The following is a 16,217-nucleotide window of genomic DNA, read 5'->3' as shown; positions in this document are numbered from 1 at the left end:
AGCCTCAGATCATCAATCCTGCCTGAATTCAGTCAAATCTATTAGTCCGACTGACATCACCTGCCACCGCAAGGCATGACTCCGAGTCCGAGTCCGCCTCCGCCTGTCGACCCCGTCCCCGCATTCCTGTCAGCCTGGGCTAGCGAGCTCAGCTCGTTTAACCTTGTTTATCTAGCTCCCCTAACTTATTAGCTCCTGCGAGTAAGCGAAGTGAAGCTGTCAAGCTAATGCCGATTCAAGGCGCAGATCGCCAACACGTATCAAATGATTACTCTGACTCGGGCGCGAGATGACCCGCTCAGAGCTACATGATTGGCAAAAGACAGATTAACAATGTTTTCAACCGTGCAATCGTACATGCACAGTACTACATAGTACACACACTCCAAGCGACGTAAGTTTGGCCAACAAAATAAGGTCCTGTCAGACTTTTCACGCCCTAACGGCGACTGGCGCGGTACGGCTGAGTCGAGTTTGACGACTGTGACGAATGGAGTTGAGGGGATCCCCAAGAGAGGCGTTCGCTAGTCCCAGAGTCGCAGTTGGACCCTTGTGTAAGTTATGTTGTGGCTTGAGGTTGCTTTTGAGTTGGCGGCTTGGCATTCCTAGACTCCAAGCATCGCTTGCGGGTTTCTTGCGAAATTGGCAGGTTGGGGTCAAGCAGGCTGTCAGAATGGAACGCCAGAATTGTTGCCTGGCAAGCCACTAGATAGTAATTTTCTGGTGTACAAGGACTACCATTCGATCTTTCATGACTCCTGGAGATCATCAATTGACTCTGAAATCCCACTCAATGACTATTCAGAGTGAACTTATTTCCATGTGTTGGCATTGTGATGGTGTGGTCGAACAACTAGTGAGCCCGCTATGTGTGGTAGGTAACTAGGTTTCTCGGTTGAACGGGATTCCTGCCGTCTTACGGACCTGAATCGTGAGCACATTTCAGTACCTAGGTGATGTTTTGTTTCGGGTGCTGGCTTTTGGCAAGGCGTCCCCTTATCAATGACATTGATGCACCCCAGCCGTCAACATTGTGGCATAGGCGGTTTGAGTTGGGTGCGCAGAAGCCATGGACAGCGATGTTGTAAGTCGAGGGAATGAGGGGCTGACATAAGTGGCGTTTTTAATCTGATGGGGTCGTAAAAAGACACAAAAGGCCAGAATTGGAGTCTCCGCTTTTCCGGGAACCCGAACGCACAGAATTTGATGCTCAGAAGCGCAAAGTCTGGCAAAACTTCGCAAATCAGAACTGACAACATCAATCACCCGAAATCGTTGCCCCAAACAAAACGTGTCGACGTTGGCCTGATTCGAACAGACGCTCCCGAAGGAACAAGATTTCTAGTCTTGCGCATTAGACCACTCTGCCACAACGCCGGAGTGTAGCTCAACCCGCTTTGAGGCGGGGATGGTGGAAACTGGCTTGCTGTTCTTCATGATCCCAGGCGGGCCGTGACGAAGGTACATGTCTAAGCAGTTACCCGCGTGAGGTGTGGATGTTGGATGAGATGTCACTTGCTCATGAAGTTGCGAGGTGCTGAGAAGAAAGGCGCCCAGGGCAGGTGTTTCTTAACGTATTGTTGCGTTACATCCCATTGCACTTGAGCGTTTTGCTTGAAATCTTCTAAAGTCTTCCTCAAAATATGTCTCTGCCAACCTCAGGCCGTCCACAGCTTCGGGATCGAAGTCCGTGATCTCATGTTAGAAGCAAACCCGTGCTTGCTCCCTAGACGCGAAAGGCAACCACTGTCCCCCTCGCCAAGTAGAGCATCTCGAACCGTTGGCGAATGCGAACTTGCCGACGGTCCGGCGCCAAGGTTATCAAGAGCCTCGGAAACTCTGCACTCGCTGGCGGTACCAAAAAAAAAAGTGCTAAATGACACGAGGTCTGAGACTGCCCCTGACCCTGAGCCGATCAGACGAACGGGGTCACCCGGATTTTTGGAGAGGGGAAGTCCAGCCGGCGGGGCTGCATGGAGCATTTGGGGTCTGAAATTTTTTGAACGCTGAACCCATGTTGATTCCGGTTGCTGGCTGTCGTCCGTTCTTATTCTAAATGCATCCTGGCATGAGCTTCGGAAAGTTGATGTAATCAGGAATAGCGCTCTAGTCTTTGTGAGCTGTGAGCAACTCCGCTTGTTCTTGCTATTTTTAACCTTATTCTTACGTTTACTCGATACTAGGCGAGTACCTCGGTCTTCCATTGACTGGAGCCGTCTAATTAATATACCTAGTGCAGATCTAAGATCACGTTCAGACATCGAAGAACTCCTGTTTACCAAAGCCTGGCATGGCGTGAAGGGCTAAGGCTTGCTGTCGCTACATCTTGCCAACAATATTTGCATGCGATAGTGGTTGATATCTTGCCAAGACCAACGCCGATTAGACTTCTCGGTGGTCTTACTTTCGTCACATCAGACCGTACCGCCGGGTTCGCGAGGAAGACAAGTTGACCTGATGCCAAATACTTGGCATGGAATGATGTCCCTCTCGGACAGCTGGGCGGAAAGCTATCCAACAGGCGATCTTGGCGGGGTAATAATCCATATCGCCTGGTAAAGAATTGTATCCCAAGTCAACCATATAACCCGATACGACGGTAAAACTCCTTAGATTGCGTACGTGAGCCCAGCAAGTCATCGCACGGCTCATCGCCTCTCACTTGTTGCGCTGCCAAGTTTGTCTCCGCCGTCATAGCCGTGCCCACTTGCAGGATCACTCCCAAAGCCAATATGGCTCTCTACCGACTTGCGAAGTTCTCTCTCGAAACAGATTCAGCTGCGAACTACGGGCAGCTCCAGGCAAGAAGTAACGAGGAGATCGGATTTCTCTTGTCGTGAGACTATTCCCGCCTTGCGTCCATGAAACGGTCAAAATATGGGTCTCCATATCGGTCTCATTGGCTGCACATCACGGATGATGCGCGACCAGGCCTTACCCCAGACAACCCGAAACGGCTTGCCTGTCAGACATCTTGACTTGGAGTGTGTCGCTAAATCCTGCCAACCAACCTCGTCGTATTAATAGAACAGCCCGGGTCTGATTGCTAAAACCAGCCTCTTGAGAGGTCAACCACGATGCGTCCGATGGTTGTCCATTATGTGATGGAAGTTTGGACAGGTGCTAATCTTGGCTCAAACATGGCCTCACCGACTCCTCCCAAATGCCTCAATGAGACGGAGCTGTCACAACACAGTGGCGTCTTGGCTGAGGTTTAGATGGTGGACTACGGACAAGTTAGATATATAAAGCAGTGTGAAAGGTCTCTCAAAGTCAGTTTCGAGTAGAAAGTCTTCAGCCTCCAACGCGTCTTCCCTTTCGAGTTTATCTATCAAATTCGGTCGTGCGCTGGTTCGCCGGCATCTCATAATCATTCAATTCGAGACAAAGCCTATTTCCACGATACCATCATGACGTTCGAATGTCTCCTCCCACTGAGGCTGTTTAGCCCTGCCTTCTTCTACTCGATCCTTCTCTTCTGTTCCATCGCCATCCTTACTAAGGCTGAAGATCCCACCTCTTCACCAGCTCAGCAAAGCGCACCCTTCGTAGACCAGGCCACAGGCCTGGGTATGGAGCGCTTCTTCGGAGCTCGTACCTCGTTTGCCTTCGCGATGGCTCTGCCAGAAACAACTTCATCATCTTTCATCGGCCAATTGTCATTCCCGCTAGTCAACGGTGCTGGATGGGGCGCCATGGGCTTGACCGGCGACATGGAAGGAAACTTCTTCCTGGCAGCATGGCCGGATGGCAATGGTGGTGTCATGGCTACATTCCGCCAAGGAACCAACGAGGACAACCCACCCGAAGTCAAGGGCAACTTCGCCGTCCGGCCTATTGCAGAGGGCGTCTCCGTTAACGCAACGTCTCTGACTTATACCTTTCTCTGCGAGAACTGTCTAGATGCGACTTTGGGACTCGGTCCGGAGGCCACGAGTGCCAACGCCGTAATGGGATGGGCTCTGTCGGAGAAGGCCGTGAGAAACCCCGGAAACCCTGGGGCAACTTTGGGGTTCCACGAGAGAGGATTCGGTCCATTTACTGCGCGGCTAGGCAACGCAAAGTCTGCACAGTTTGATGCTGTAGCTGCCACAGCAGGGCCACCCGTTTCTGGGTCAAGTCGAGCGGTTGCGGTGACCCCCAATGCGTTCCGCGAGGGGGAGGGTGGAGATGACGATAAGAAGAAAGGGGGTGGGAAGGGTGGTGATGATGACGATGATGATGATGATTAGCCAATTGGTTAATTTACTAAATCTAAATAAAATCAACTGTTAAAGATTGCTCATTGAAGAGCTCTGCTCAACTCAATTCACCTTTACAATACACCAGTACTGCCTACATGTAGCTCCTGCAAAAGTTTTGAGTTTCCGACCACTTCTGGACCCCTCTGATTTGGTGCAAGCCTGAACTAGATCAACCGCATTCTGCTTCTGTGACAGCACGTATTTCCAGTGGGAAAGATTATACGTCTGAATAGCGTAGGAATTGGCAATCGTACTAAAACTAATATCGATAGTCAGGGTAGCAACAATGAGTGCTGTCCAAAACGTGAGGAGCTTTGACGGATTCCGCCTCTCCTGATCAACCGAGGTTTCAGAGCACCTCCCATACATCTCAATCATGGATCTTACCCCGCAAGAAGAATATAAATCTTGGGCGGGATCCGTGTTCGACTCCCTTGCAAGGTAGATCACTGAGTTTATTGATATCGCAGATCTCAAAAACTGTCTTGAGTTCTGAACCCCTCTTGCGAGTGCGACCGTTCCAATCAGGGGCAGATCTACAGCAAAGTATCAGAAGAAACCTCCTTCCAGTCATCCACCAGTTTAATTGTGTCAGCACACTTCTTGGTCAACTGAGAAACTGCGTCCGGTCCAAGGGCAAGGCTGACAGGTAAGGGTCGCCCCTGAGCACTTCCTCTGGATCCGACCGTGTCAATGATGCGAGAAACCGCCTTGGCGGGATCTCCAGGTTGCTGTTGATGAGCTCCCTTAAATTGGGCATAGAGCGGATCAACAATAGGCTTGTAGTCCGGGTTCTTCGTCTCAACATAGACAGTGTTGTTGGCGTTGAGCAGTTCGGTGCGGAAGAAACCTGGCTCTACAAGAAGTGTCTTGAGCCCCAATGGTGCAACCTCAAGATTAAGGGCCTCAACAGCACCTGATTTCAGGGGACGTTAGTCAAGAAAGTTCCTCATCCCGCCATTCAAACTTTTCTTTGGAGAGCCGGGGGGAATACCTCTCAAGGCGCTTTTAGAAGCGCAATACGCCCCTAGGGTAGGAATACCTCCCCACGCGGCGGTCGATCCTATGAAGACAAATGTCCCAGATTTGCGTGCTCGAAAATGAGGTAAGAAGGCTCGAGTGGTACCAAGTGGTCCAAAAAGGTGCGTCTGAAAGACTTTGTTCCAATCTTCCTGGCTAATATTTCATGGATCAGGTACACGTACCTTCAATAAGGATCAAGAAGCGATGAGTCAAGTGAGCGCAACTAACCTGTCGTCCTCTATGGTTCCAAAGTGGGAGTAGCCTGCATTGTTGACTAGCACATCAACACTGCCGTAGATGCTGAGGCTGTCCTGGGCCACCTTGTCGAACTCGGCCTGGTCGGCAAGGAGGTCCAATTTCAGTACAGCCGCGCCGGCTTCACGAAAGTGGGCTATCTTCGAGGTGTCGCGAGCTGTAGCAATGACTTTATCTCCTTTAGCAAGGAGTGCCTTGACAAACTCGGCGCCAAAGCCTGAGGTGCTTCCCGTAATGAGCCAAACAAGAGGAGCCATGATGAATCGGTTATTGTGAATGAATATTGTGCTTTTGGGTCTGAGTATGATTTTGAAGACGGAGTTCAACGAAGTGAATGGCAGTTGCAGAAGATTATAAGATAATCTGAATCCAAGAAATTTGAAATCAAGGGGCGTGCGGCTTTTGTCCCAGCAAGGCAAACTTCGTTCAGTCAGTGGACTTTAGACGATTTTACGGACATATCGGAAGTAAGGTGAATCATAGATATAAAGGCATAACCTTACAGCGACATGATTCCAGTAAAATGCCGATGTAAGGCCTTATGTCGTCATGTCATGTGGAGTCCGAAGTCCTGACAAATCTCTCGACCGGACGCCATGCCCCCTTTCTAAAGTTATAGGCCTGGCGAAAGTCAATTGTCTAATCCATGGTCAAAGCCAAGAGGTGGACTGGATGCTTGGCAACATACTCATCCAGGGTGACGATAAGACAGGCGACGGATGTTGTCATTTTGGCGGCAACAGAGTAATATCTGAGCCACCTGGACTGCGTGGGTATCGGGCTTGGCCAATCTGTGAGAAAAAGTACTTAAGACTGACAACCAGCTGACCCTCAATGTTAATTTTGAACACTCAAGAAATAACAGTTCTCAGAGATCCTATTCATTACTCAAATCATCTACTGCACGTACGCAACCTCAATCATGTCTCTGATCAGCATCGCCAAAGGCAGCTTCCACTTAGCTGGCCTGCTCCACCGCCCGGAAAACGCTTCATCTTTGGCTCCAGGCCTCGTCGTTGTTCACCCTGGCGGCGGAGTCAAAGAGCAGACTGCCAACCTTTATGCTCAGCGCATGTCTCAACAGGGATTCGTCTCCGTTGCCTTTGACGCACTCTACCAAGGACAATCCGAGGGAAGCCCGCACTACCTAGAAGACCCAGGCTCTAGGGTCTCGGATGTATCCTCTGTTGTGGACTACCTACAGACCCTAGACTACGTTGATCCTGACGCGATCACAGTTCTCGGGATCTGCGCTGGCGGCGGGTACGGAATCGCCGCGGCAGCCACTGACCACCGAATCAAGGCGGTAGCCGCAATCAGCCTGGTCAACATTGGCGACACGAATCGCCAGGGCTGGCTGAACACCCTGAACACTTCGGATGCTTACGCTACAGTCGAGTCCGCGGCGGAAGTCATTCAAGACATCGCCGGGGGTGGCAACATTACCTACCTCCAATACGTTCCCGACCCTCCCCAAGCCGACACACCCCCAGACCTGGTCGACGCTTGGGACTATTACCGCACACCTCGCGGCTTTTACAACACGTCCGAGAACCGTATGCACCCCGCTTCTGTCCCTCTTATTTATCGTTTCGACTCTTGGCACCTCGCAGACCAGTTTCTTTCTCAACCAACGATCTTGATTGCCGGGGAGGACGCCGATAGCCGTTGGGGCACTGATGACATCTACGAGAAGATCAAGGATTCCAATCCTAACGCAGTGAAGATTTTGGTACCTGGTGGACGCCACATGGATTTCTATGACCGGGAGCTGTACGTTGCTCCCTCGGTTGCTAATGTGGCGGACTTTTTCAAAACACACCTCAATCTTTGAGGAAGGGGCAAACATGGTTCAAGAGACACGGCAAGATTTGACCAATCGAGAAGTTTCGCAATGTGGCAAGATAGGGGTACATTTACTTCAATAGTCGTATCTCCTCGACCTTCAGGCTTCAGCCTGGAGACTTCTGAATCACAAAGGCTCTTCAATCCAATTTTCGAACTGAATCGTAAAAGTAAACAAGACCGCACGTGACCCTTTTAGACGCACCAATGATCAGAAACGGGAAGGACTCCCATCTTATGGGGCATATGATGAATTTCCACAACGATTGTAGCGCACTAATAGCCTAGACCACAATCAAACCCGTCTTAGTGAGATGGCTGTCTCACTATTCTTCCTGGTAATATATCGCCTGAAAACTTCCGTTCCCCCGCTATCATGAAGACTTTCTATCCACATTACTTGACGCAGACTGGCTTTCGCCTCAAGCCACAAGGTACCAAGACTGGTCTGTATTAAAGGGTAGAGAATTTCTGACAACCACTCTTGATCTCGATTTCGGAATAATGAGATGGCGCCTACCATCAAGGCCCAGGCGAACACGAAGGTTTCTTCGGCTGTGGTGGGTGAAAAGGCCAGACAAGCCTCTTGGAACTGAACGGCCAGAAGAGGATATTCAGTTTTCAGGCCGGGAAAGCTCCAGAAAACAGTAGTCAAGTAGGCATGAAGTGAAAGTCTGAGAACTTCCACCAAAGAATCTCTAGCATCGTCATAAAAGTCAAGGACGAGAAGATGTGACTGAATAGATGTTAAGAACTTCTCCAAAGTCATGTCCGCCAGTTTTTCCCCTGTCTTGTGACTTGTGTTGATCATCTGTGAAAGAATCTGGACATTCTTCACGCAGATGTACAGCTGTCGGTCAAGGCCATAAATCAGGTCGCGCGAGCGGGAAAAGCAACTCTGATCGATTGACCAGTGCTCGAAATGACGGACCTGACTGGATAAATCACAAGCAGAAGACGAAATGCCTTGGCAGTATACTGGCTTACAGCCGGTACACATGCTGTAAATCAAATCCGCTCTTCATTCGGGATTGTTAGTACCTATACTTCGCTGCCGTGTCAAGGAGAAGGAAGGCAAGATGGAGCGCTGGATGCTTACCGGCGGATCTTTTCCTGGAGAAGAGGCTTTCCTTCGTACGACTTCAGGCCCCCACGAAGATCGATGATTTTTTTCAGCCCCATCATATGCATGTGGGCGCTCTCCATATCTCCAAAGCACTCCGTGATAAAGAGCATGAACATGACCACCGTCGTTGTGGAGTCAGTCAAGGCAGTCTGTGGATCGCTGAGCTGTTTATTGAGTTCGCTGACAGTTCGATATGAGTGATATTTTGTTCTTTCGCTCTTCCGCCCTGTCAGATCATCGAAGAAGAACGAGGTGGTGTACAGGATGGCGTGGAGATAGGCTAGATCGAGCTGGGTCCAATGGAACCAATAAATGTCGGTGGGATCGGAAGCAGAGTACTTGGCGATTGGGTACATGTTGGTCTTCAAATAGGTGAAATCTGAGGATTCCGTTAGTGCACATAGCGCCGAGAAGAGTTGCATCAGACTCACAAGTACAAAGGAGGTTACGAGCACTAACGTCGATTTCTTCGGGGAAACTAACGAAAGCAAAGATGCTAGCTGGGGGAGGAGATGGGAGAGGTCGTCGTATGCCGGTAACGTCGCCATCGTTGTGCAGCTCGTATCCGGCTTCATCTTCCTGGAGGCCGCCATCACGGCCATTCGTTGTGGATGGAAGCCCCATGATGACTGGGGATATCTGCCGCATTTGCAATCTTGGTTCCGTCCGCTTCCGAGTATTCTTGCCCCTCATGACATGGCTTCTTATGAGCTTTCGGTCTCTGCCTGTCGGCAAATCGCTTGCCGTGGTGACGACAAAAGCGAGTCCCTTTGCTACTTGTTCCCATGTCAGCCACCCAACTCGCATGTTCATGACGCATGTAATCATTCAATGCTCGCGTGCAAGGATTTACCGGTTTGTGTAGTTTTTCCCGTACTAGCCATGACTCTCTGAGTATAGGGACGGCACGGACTTTTGGTCGATGTCTTCATTGGGAAAACAATTGGAAATCAGAAGGTGTTGACGGGAAGTCCAACCTAAATCCGTCAGAACTATGTGGACATTAAGAGCTTCCGCTCGAAGCACTGACTCGCTTGCCAAGACTTGATTGTTTCCCTAATTCGATCTAGCGCGATCTGTCTCATGGTTTGAACTTAGTCTCAGTTCCATCCACTTACCCGGCGTCCTCACCACGCCTCACCGAGCACGTAGTCGGTTTCGGTCTGACACAAATCTCCTTTGAGCAACCCGAGCAAAGTAAATGATGACAAAGAAAAAGAGGGAGGGTTTAATCTCGTCATCCAGGCTGTCCGTGGAAAAGCGAAACGCAAACCCGGAGATTGAGCCAAGGCAGTCAATCTACTTGGCTTTGCAAGGAAACGATGAGACTTCATTCCATCAATATCACGATTGATGCCGCTGGAGTGAGTATAAGAACATAATTATTTCCATTGTAGATTTCACTTCTCTGCCGAATCAAATTGATAACAGATATTCTATCAGGATGCGGTTTCACACCATTTACAGCATTGGCATTGTGCTGCAGGCGGCCCACGCAATTGACATGAGAGACTACGCGCCGTCATGTGGCGTAGAGCCAGAATTCCAGCTTTGGTACAAAGAGTAAGCCAGACCAAGTGCTTCTTCGATCCATACGTGCTGATGAGTCGTTAATTCCACTTTAGACTTCTCGGCGCTTTTGAGGACCCTTTCGCAACTGATCGCGCCACCGACTTCTTCGCGCCCGGCGGTGCTTTGATCATCCTAGGAACAAGGAACATTGGCAACAGAGAGATTCTGAGGGCCAGAGGAGCGATGTTGCCCACGGATGGCTCAGTGCAATGGAACGTAGGTTGCTCGGGATTTTCATCTTACAGACAGTGGAATGGAAAGTCGGCTGATATTCTACACATAGCACTTCCCAAATCGAACCTTCGTATCTTCGGAAACGCCAGCGGATAAGACATTTGAGGTTGCCGGGGTTCTGGAGATAAGCCGCGCGATCGACTCAAGCTGCGCAACTACTTAGTAAGTCCTGAGTACTCTCTCCGGTCGCATTCAATTATTTATACAGACTACTGACAAACTCTACATATGTGTAGCTTTCAAACACACTTCACCGTTGCGAAGAACCCGGACACCGGGAAGGCAAATCTCACTCCGCAGGGTGGCAGTCTTATCATCTACGACGGATATTCTATCAACGCTACAAGCGACCCCTGTATTAAAGGGACCAGCAGTCATTGAGCGCGGTTGTTATTCAAGGGATATTGGATTCTGCCTTTAGAGACGAAAGATATCTGCTTATTAGCTTGCTTCGTTTGCCGCTCATTGAGACTGTGCTGTGGGTATACTTAGGTCTTGGAAGTAAAGTTAAAGGATCTGTTACTACTCTGTGTCTTGCACAATCATTCTAAGAAGTAACAAACCTGAACGTCATAGGTTTAGTCCCCTTTAGTATTTAGTATGGGTACTTAGGCAATTAAGGTAGTTCGTACTGAGTTCTTTCATAGTCCTAGCTGAGGCCAGAATTTTTCCCTACTCATAGTTGCTATGCTGACTTGACCACCAAATATCGGCGAAGCCGGGTGAAAAAACCATGCATCCCTTCTCCAAGGAGTTTGGGATCTGTGTGAGGTCGCCGACAAAATGCTGAAGGATATCGGCAGGCCTAACCCCGGCTACCTTACTTACATCTATCTTCGATGCTGAAACTTTCGAAACCCTACCGTCTACGTGCAAATTGCTAGTTTCGAGGTAGTTAGAATGAATGAATAGCATGAATTGAGCTTTACGTTTGTATAGTATACAGAGAGATTGAAAGGTGTCACCAAGCTGTTGTAGGCAGATATCTGGAGACAGAAGAATTGGAGAAATGAAAACACCGCAAATAATTCTGGGGCATAAGAGGTCTGGGAAAAATAATTCTGGCTAGTGGAGCTAGTCCCGGGCTTTTGTAAAACTGCGAAGAAGCCTGCGACAACAGCGTATCCCACCGGGAGGTGACTGCGATGGAGCTCCGCTACGACTCGTAATGCCAACCTACAAACACTCTTGCGTCTCAAAAGAGCCCATAGAAATGCCGTTCATAGTGGTCGGTATATGCATGGGTCGTCCGCGGGGTCGGGATGTAACGCAAGTCCGTCGAGACCATGCAACTGTATTGTCACGGCATAGACTTGATCATTTGTGAGGTATAAAGCTCAAGGTTTGAGACCTTGCCCTAATCAAACATCTCCGTGTCATTGTACCCCCATCTTGAAATAAGTATCCATCGACAAAATGCCTGAGTGTGGTTCAATTGTGGACGGGGTCGTGCGATACCCTCCTTCTGGGATCAATGTTATCATTGTTGGCGCAGGCCTGGGAGGCTTGCAGGCAGCCGTTGAGTGTTGGAGGAAGGGTCATGAGGTTCGAATTCTTGAGAAGGGGGAGGCGATTTCCGAGGCCGGTACGTGATTACCTTGAGGCTTCCTTTCCGCTGGAATTGAACTAATAATATGCCGCCCAGGTGATGTTATCAGACTCGGGCCTAACAGCTATGCCACCTTGAAGGAGTATCCTAAGATGCTCCAGGAATGGGATCAGTTCGCCTTTGACCCCGAGGCATGCTTCTGTCACCGTGACGGACGATTCGCTGTGCCGAAGGCTGAAGTCGAGCATCACCTTCCGGGAGTTGCCACACATGTGATATGGCCCATCCGAGCAAAGCCGATTGTCAGCCGACGAGATCTTGCTATGATGCTTCTTAGTCAATGCAAGCGATTGGAGATTCCTGTGACATATGGTGTAGATATCACCCGTTACTCGGAAGATGGAGAGGGTAGTGCCACCGCCCACGCCGAAGATGGCCGCAGCTTCACCGGGGATGTTGTGATAGCGGCAGACGGCATCGGCTCCAAGAGCTGCAGTGTGACCTTGGGCAAGCCGGTTCGCGCAGTGAGTACAGGTTACTGTGCTGATCGTGTCATGTACTCGACCGACCACATCAAAGATGCTCCTGCTCTGCAAAAAGCGATCGCTGAACTCCAACGACCTCAGATGCGCATGTATACAGCGTGAGTCTTGTCTCAAGTCACTACTTAAATCAAGGGCTTGGCTGACAGAAGACCAGCCCTGATATGTATATTGTCTTTCTCTTGTCAAAGACTCACATCTTTCTCGGCATCACGCACAAGGTAGGTGTTGTTGCGCACCTCTCATTCTAATCTAACACGAGAGACACAGGACGATGGCACGGCTGTGGAATCCTGGTCATCGACCGTGACCCCTGCGCAGACGGCAGCCGTGATGCCCGACAAGGAGGGCTGGGATCCAGTTCTCATGGAGGCGATTCACAGCACCCCACCCAACACTGTTGTGCGGTGGAAGCTATGTTGCCGTAACACCCAACCAAAATGGCACTCCGAGGGTGGCCACATCATTCAGCTCGGTGATGCAGCCCATAGCTTCATCCCATCATCTGGAAACGGGGCATCTATGGCTCTTGAGGACGCCATGTCGCTTCCCGAGTGCCTAAGACTGGGAGGCAAAGATCACATACCTCTTGCCGTTCGAGCTCACCAGCTTCTCAGGTATGTCGGCAGGCGTTTACATTATGCACGGCCTCCTTTTTAATTACTTTGTCCTAGATATGAGCGTACTTCGCTTCTGCAACACAATGGTTTCGTCAACAGGCGTCAGGTCCACCGCGACATGAACGAGATTCTAAAGGATGAAAGGCAGCCCATGCTCCTCGGAAAATGGGTCTGGACTCACCATGCCGAAAAGTATGCCACGGAGAATTTTGGAGAGGCGTGTACGGCAATCAACTTTGGTAAACCATTCAAGAACACCAATTTGCCTGTAGGCCATGAGATCCAACCTTGGAGTATCGAAGAAGAGGAAGAAAAGGAGAAGTCTGGTATTTTCAATGAGGATCTGAAGAATACTGGTGACTGGGGATTGGCGTGAAGCACGAGTGAGGTTCATGGCCAGTGCAGATACTTGGTCCTTCAGCGCTTCAATCGAATGGATTTGGCGAGGGTTTGAAGGATTACGGAGATAAAAAAAAGAAGCCATTCCTGGCGGAAAATTTGCCCTCGGGTTTACTCCGTTCTCCTAGGCCTACTTTGGTACTCATTCATTCAATCAATCCGACATTATGCTACAAATTCAACCCATTATTGACAGGTAAGAGAGCCTTCAAAAGGCCGCGTGAGATTCGTTGCGCCCTATTTGTGACCACCTCCCTCCAGGCTAAAACTAAAGGCACCAGATCTCTTGCCTTCGTCCCCTTCGCCCCTCTTTCCATCTGCGAACGACGCTAGCTGACTTACGGACCGTCCAGTTTCGGCGAGTATTACCCGACACATCGTTGCAGCATCAAGATCTACGGACCGAAACGACAATACATATCCCACGTCGGACTCTGCGCTAACGAACCAAGATCGCACCTAGTGATACGGTAGTCACTAATGGAAATACCCGGAAGGTTCCGCAGGCTGAGAATTGGACACTTGACGTCCGCGCAATCTAATACTTCACGACTATTCGACGCACTGAGACAAAGTGTCAGAATGATCAGTATCAAGGGGGCTAGAATCATGACACATATACGGACGGAATGAAATGCTGTCATGCAGCCACGGAATCTTCCTTTCCAATCAACCACCTTAAGCGGCCCTTCGTGTTCAGCTATGCTATGACGCTAGTTGTTTCCGAAAAGAAAACCTAGGAAGAAAGAAGCAAACATGTTCACCGTCCGCGAGAATAATTCCATCAAAATACCCTCGATGCTGCACCCTTAGTCTCTCAAAAGTAGGTGTACTCAACACTGTTCATGCCGAGTCGAAGTCAAATCAATCGAGGCGCGCCCGCTACTTCTTAAAAGCAGGAGTGCATCTGACATCCAACTGGTGTCTGCCCTACCTAGTTCTGAGGGATGGAACCATGTCTGGACTCGCAGGGCTGCCGCTACCCGGCATTCGGGCCACTCGGCAATGCCATCTGGCAAGGCATGTTATCCCTTGATGAGCAATGCACCTGGGCGTCGCACCTTTGGATTCCTTAACCACCCCTTCATACCGCCCTTCTTTACCGCCCTTCACAACACCCTCCTGCCAAGCGTTTATTGGCGGTCTACTTTTGTGCCTGCAACCACGGCGAAATGTGAAGCATGTACTGGGGGCTTGGACTAGCCCATAACGACTTCCAACCATGGGGCAGCAGTCAAGGGGCTTGGCATCTTGGCCTGAGCTATTCCACGGCTGGTAAATCGTACAAAGGTTTGATTGCGTGATGCTCTGCCGTGAGATAGATAAAGATGGAGACGTCGTGCACACGAGGCTACGTCGCTCACGTTTTGATGTCCAAACCCTGAGATTGAACCACTGATCCGCTGAATCCCTGGGAGCCCGGGAAAACAAACACCCATCTTTTCCCACCCTCCATGGCTGCACAAGTCTCCCAAACGGGGGACTGCTACCTCGAGACCACCACCAGCATCTTACTCGGTATCGTCATAGGCTTGACGATGCTCAATTTTGGAAAGGTGTTGAAACAGACTTCGCACATTTACTCAAAAACCAAGTCGTTTACCAATCTTTACAGCTGGATGTCAGTCAAGCCTTCCTGCGTATGAGCAGCATCACTAAATCTCCAGAAAATAACACTCAATAGGATCTGGATTTTACTTCTTGCTAGCCCCACTCAAGCGATTATCGACTGGCTCTTCATTGTTGGACACATTCTAAAAAGGTCGGTAATGTACGCCTAAACTCCTGTAACCTACTTTTTAATCGTTTGTTAACGAAAACAGCCCCGGGTTTAGCGCTGCGGATATCTTGCTCTGGGTGTTTCAAACGCAGCTTACACCTCAAATCATTGCGAACCGACTAGGACTTATCATGACAGATAAGAAGAAAGTTAGGATCATGAAATGCGTATTGCTTGTGATTATTGGCATAATGAACGCTACTGTCATCTGCATGATATTTCTGATACAAGCGACCTACCCTACGCTGGGTCCACATATCCAAAAATTCTACGCCCCTATCGACAAGGCCTTTGGTCTGCTAACTGATCTCTTACTCAACTTGGCGTTCACATGGAAGGTCCATCATGAACTGATCGCCAACGGTCTGACAAAATATCGATTGTTGTTCAATCTCAACATCGCTGCTATAATACTTTCGCTGTCTATGGATGTAGGTCGCAGCGTATTTCCTTCATTCAAGTCGTTTCCGAGAACTGCCTTAAGAGCATCGCTGATTCGTCGTACAAAGATCGCCCTGCTTGTCGTTGTGCTTGTTCTACCGAATTCCTTTATTTACACTTGTATCCACCCGATAGTCTATAGTGTCAAACTTGCCATTGAACTGATGATGGCAGATCTGATAGTCCAGGTCACGCAAGAGCAATATCAAATGCCGGAAATTTAGAGGCCGCTAATTTTGTGAGGTAGCGCGTCACATCGTCGATTTTATTGATAGCCCTCGTTCTACAGCTTTCCCTGGTTACCTCATCGCACTCACTGATCCTAACAATCTTGTTCGGCATTGCAGTCTTGGCGGATTCATTACGTTATGTGACTCACGATTCTGTGGAAAGTAGTTCTTGTCGACTGACGAGAAAAGATCATTAGTCTATATGATCTTGATGATTGATCTGATATCATTTCATTCGATTTCATTTTATCTGATCTGAAACATATTAAAGCCTACTGGGTTTCAGCCAAAGAGGGCACGACGTTGCCCGGGCGGATGAGTCAGCCAGCGACACTTGGAGCTGGGCAATCTGTATCA

At 49.5% G+C, this 16,217-nt stretch overlaps 7 protein-coding genes across 7 annotated transcripts; 5 read left to right on the top strand and 2 right to left on the bottom strand.

Annotated features, from left to right (window-relative positions):
• Positions 1-3,410: 3,410 nt before the first annotated feature.
• On the top strand, positions 3,411-4,232 carry CTAM01_07351 (uncharacterized protein; the record flags this gene model as incomplete). The annotated part of the gene is made up of 1 exon (XM_060523374.1): positions 3,411-4,232. The coding sequence occupies one exon, from the start codon at positions 3,411-3,413 to the stop codon at positions 4,230-4,232; it is 822 nt and encodes a 273-aa protein (XP_060382112.1).
• Positions 4,233-4,780: 548 nt separating this feature from the next.
• On the bottom strand, positions 4,781-5,779 carry CTAM01_07350 (retinol dehydrogenase; the record flags this gene model as incomplete). Its single annotated transcript, XM_060523373.1, has 3 exons — positions 4,781-5,160; positions 5,239-5,420; positions 5,496-5,779. 3 exons carry the CDS (start codon positions 5,777-5,779, stop codon positions 4,781-4,783), a joined length of 846 nt encoding a protein of 281 aa, XP_060382111.1.
• Positions 5,780-6,444: 665 nt separating this feature from the next.
• Positions 6,445-7,356, top strand: CTAM01_07349 (X-Pro dipeptidyl-peptidase protein; the record flags this gene model as incomplete). The annotated part of the gene is made up of 1 exon (XM_060523372.1): positions 6,445-7,356. One exon carries the CDS (start codon positions 6,445-6,447, stop codon positions 7,354-7,356), a length of 912 nt encoding a protein of 303 aa, XP_060382110.1.
• Positions 7,357-8,462: 1,106 nt separating this feature from the next.
• CTAM01_07348 (uncharacterized protein) lies at positions 8,463-9,300 on the bottom strand (the record flags this gene model as incomplete). The annotated part of the gene is made up of 2 exons (XM_060523371.1): positions 8,463-8,872; positions 8,925-9,300. The coding sequence occupies 2 exons, from the start codon at positions 9,298-9,300 to the stop codon at positions 8,463-8,465; spliced, it is 786 nt and encodes a 261-aa protein (XP_060382109.1).
• Positions 9,301-9,937: 637 nt separating this feature from the next.
• CTAM01_07347 (uncharacterized protein) lies at positions 9,938-10,680 on the top strand (the record flags this gene model as incomplete). The annotated part of the gene is made up of 4 exons (XM_060523370.1): positions 9,938-10,056; positions 10,119-10,281; positions 10,349-10,461; positions 10,536-10,680. 4 exons carry the CDS (start codon positions 9,938-9,940, stop codon positions 10,678-10,680), a joined length of 540 nt encoding a protein of 179 aa, XP_060382108.1.
• A 1,035-nt stretch (positions 10,681-11,715) lies between these two features.
• On the top strand, positions 11,716-13,386 carry CTAM01_07346 (uncharacterized protein; the record flags this gene model as incomplete). The annotated part of the gene is made up of 5 exons (XM_060523369.1): positions 11,716-11,884; positions 11,945-12,491; positions 12,548-12,611; positions 12,661-13,007; positions 13,065-13,386. The coding sequence occupies 5 exons, from the start codon at positions 11,716-11,718 to the stop codon at positions 13,384-13,386; spliced, it is 1,449 nt and encodes a 482-aa protein (XP_060382107.1).
• A 1,561-nt stretch (positions 13,387-14,947) lies between these two features.
• Positions 14,948-15,854, top strand: CTAM01_07345 (uncharacterized protein; the record flags this gene model as incomplete). Its single annotated transcript, XM_060523368.1, has 4 exons — positions 14,948-15,030; positions 15,094-15,171; positions 15,233-15,620; positions 15,699-15,854. 4 exons carry the CDS (start codon positions 14,948-14,950, stop codon positions 15,852-15,854), a joined length of 705 nt encoding a protein of 234 aa, XP_060382106.1.
• Positions 15,855-16,217: the final 363 nt, after the last annotated feature.

The sequence above is a fragment of the Colletotrichum tamarilloi genome (assembly GCF_030869305.1).
Source record: "Colletotrichum tamarilloi strain Tom-12 chromosome Unknown Scaffold_22.1, whole genome shotgun sequence".
In the NCBI taxonomy this organism is placed as follows: domain Eukaryota; kingdom Fungi; phylum Ascomycota; class Sordariomycetes; order Glomerellales; family Glomerellaceae; genus Colletotrichum; species Colletotrichum tamarilloi.
The sequence above is the reverse complement of the archived record's forward strand: the minus strand, read 5'-3'. Positions and strand labels throughout refer to the sequence as shown.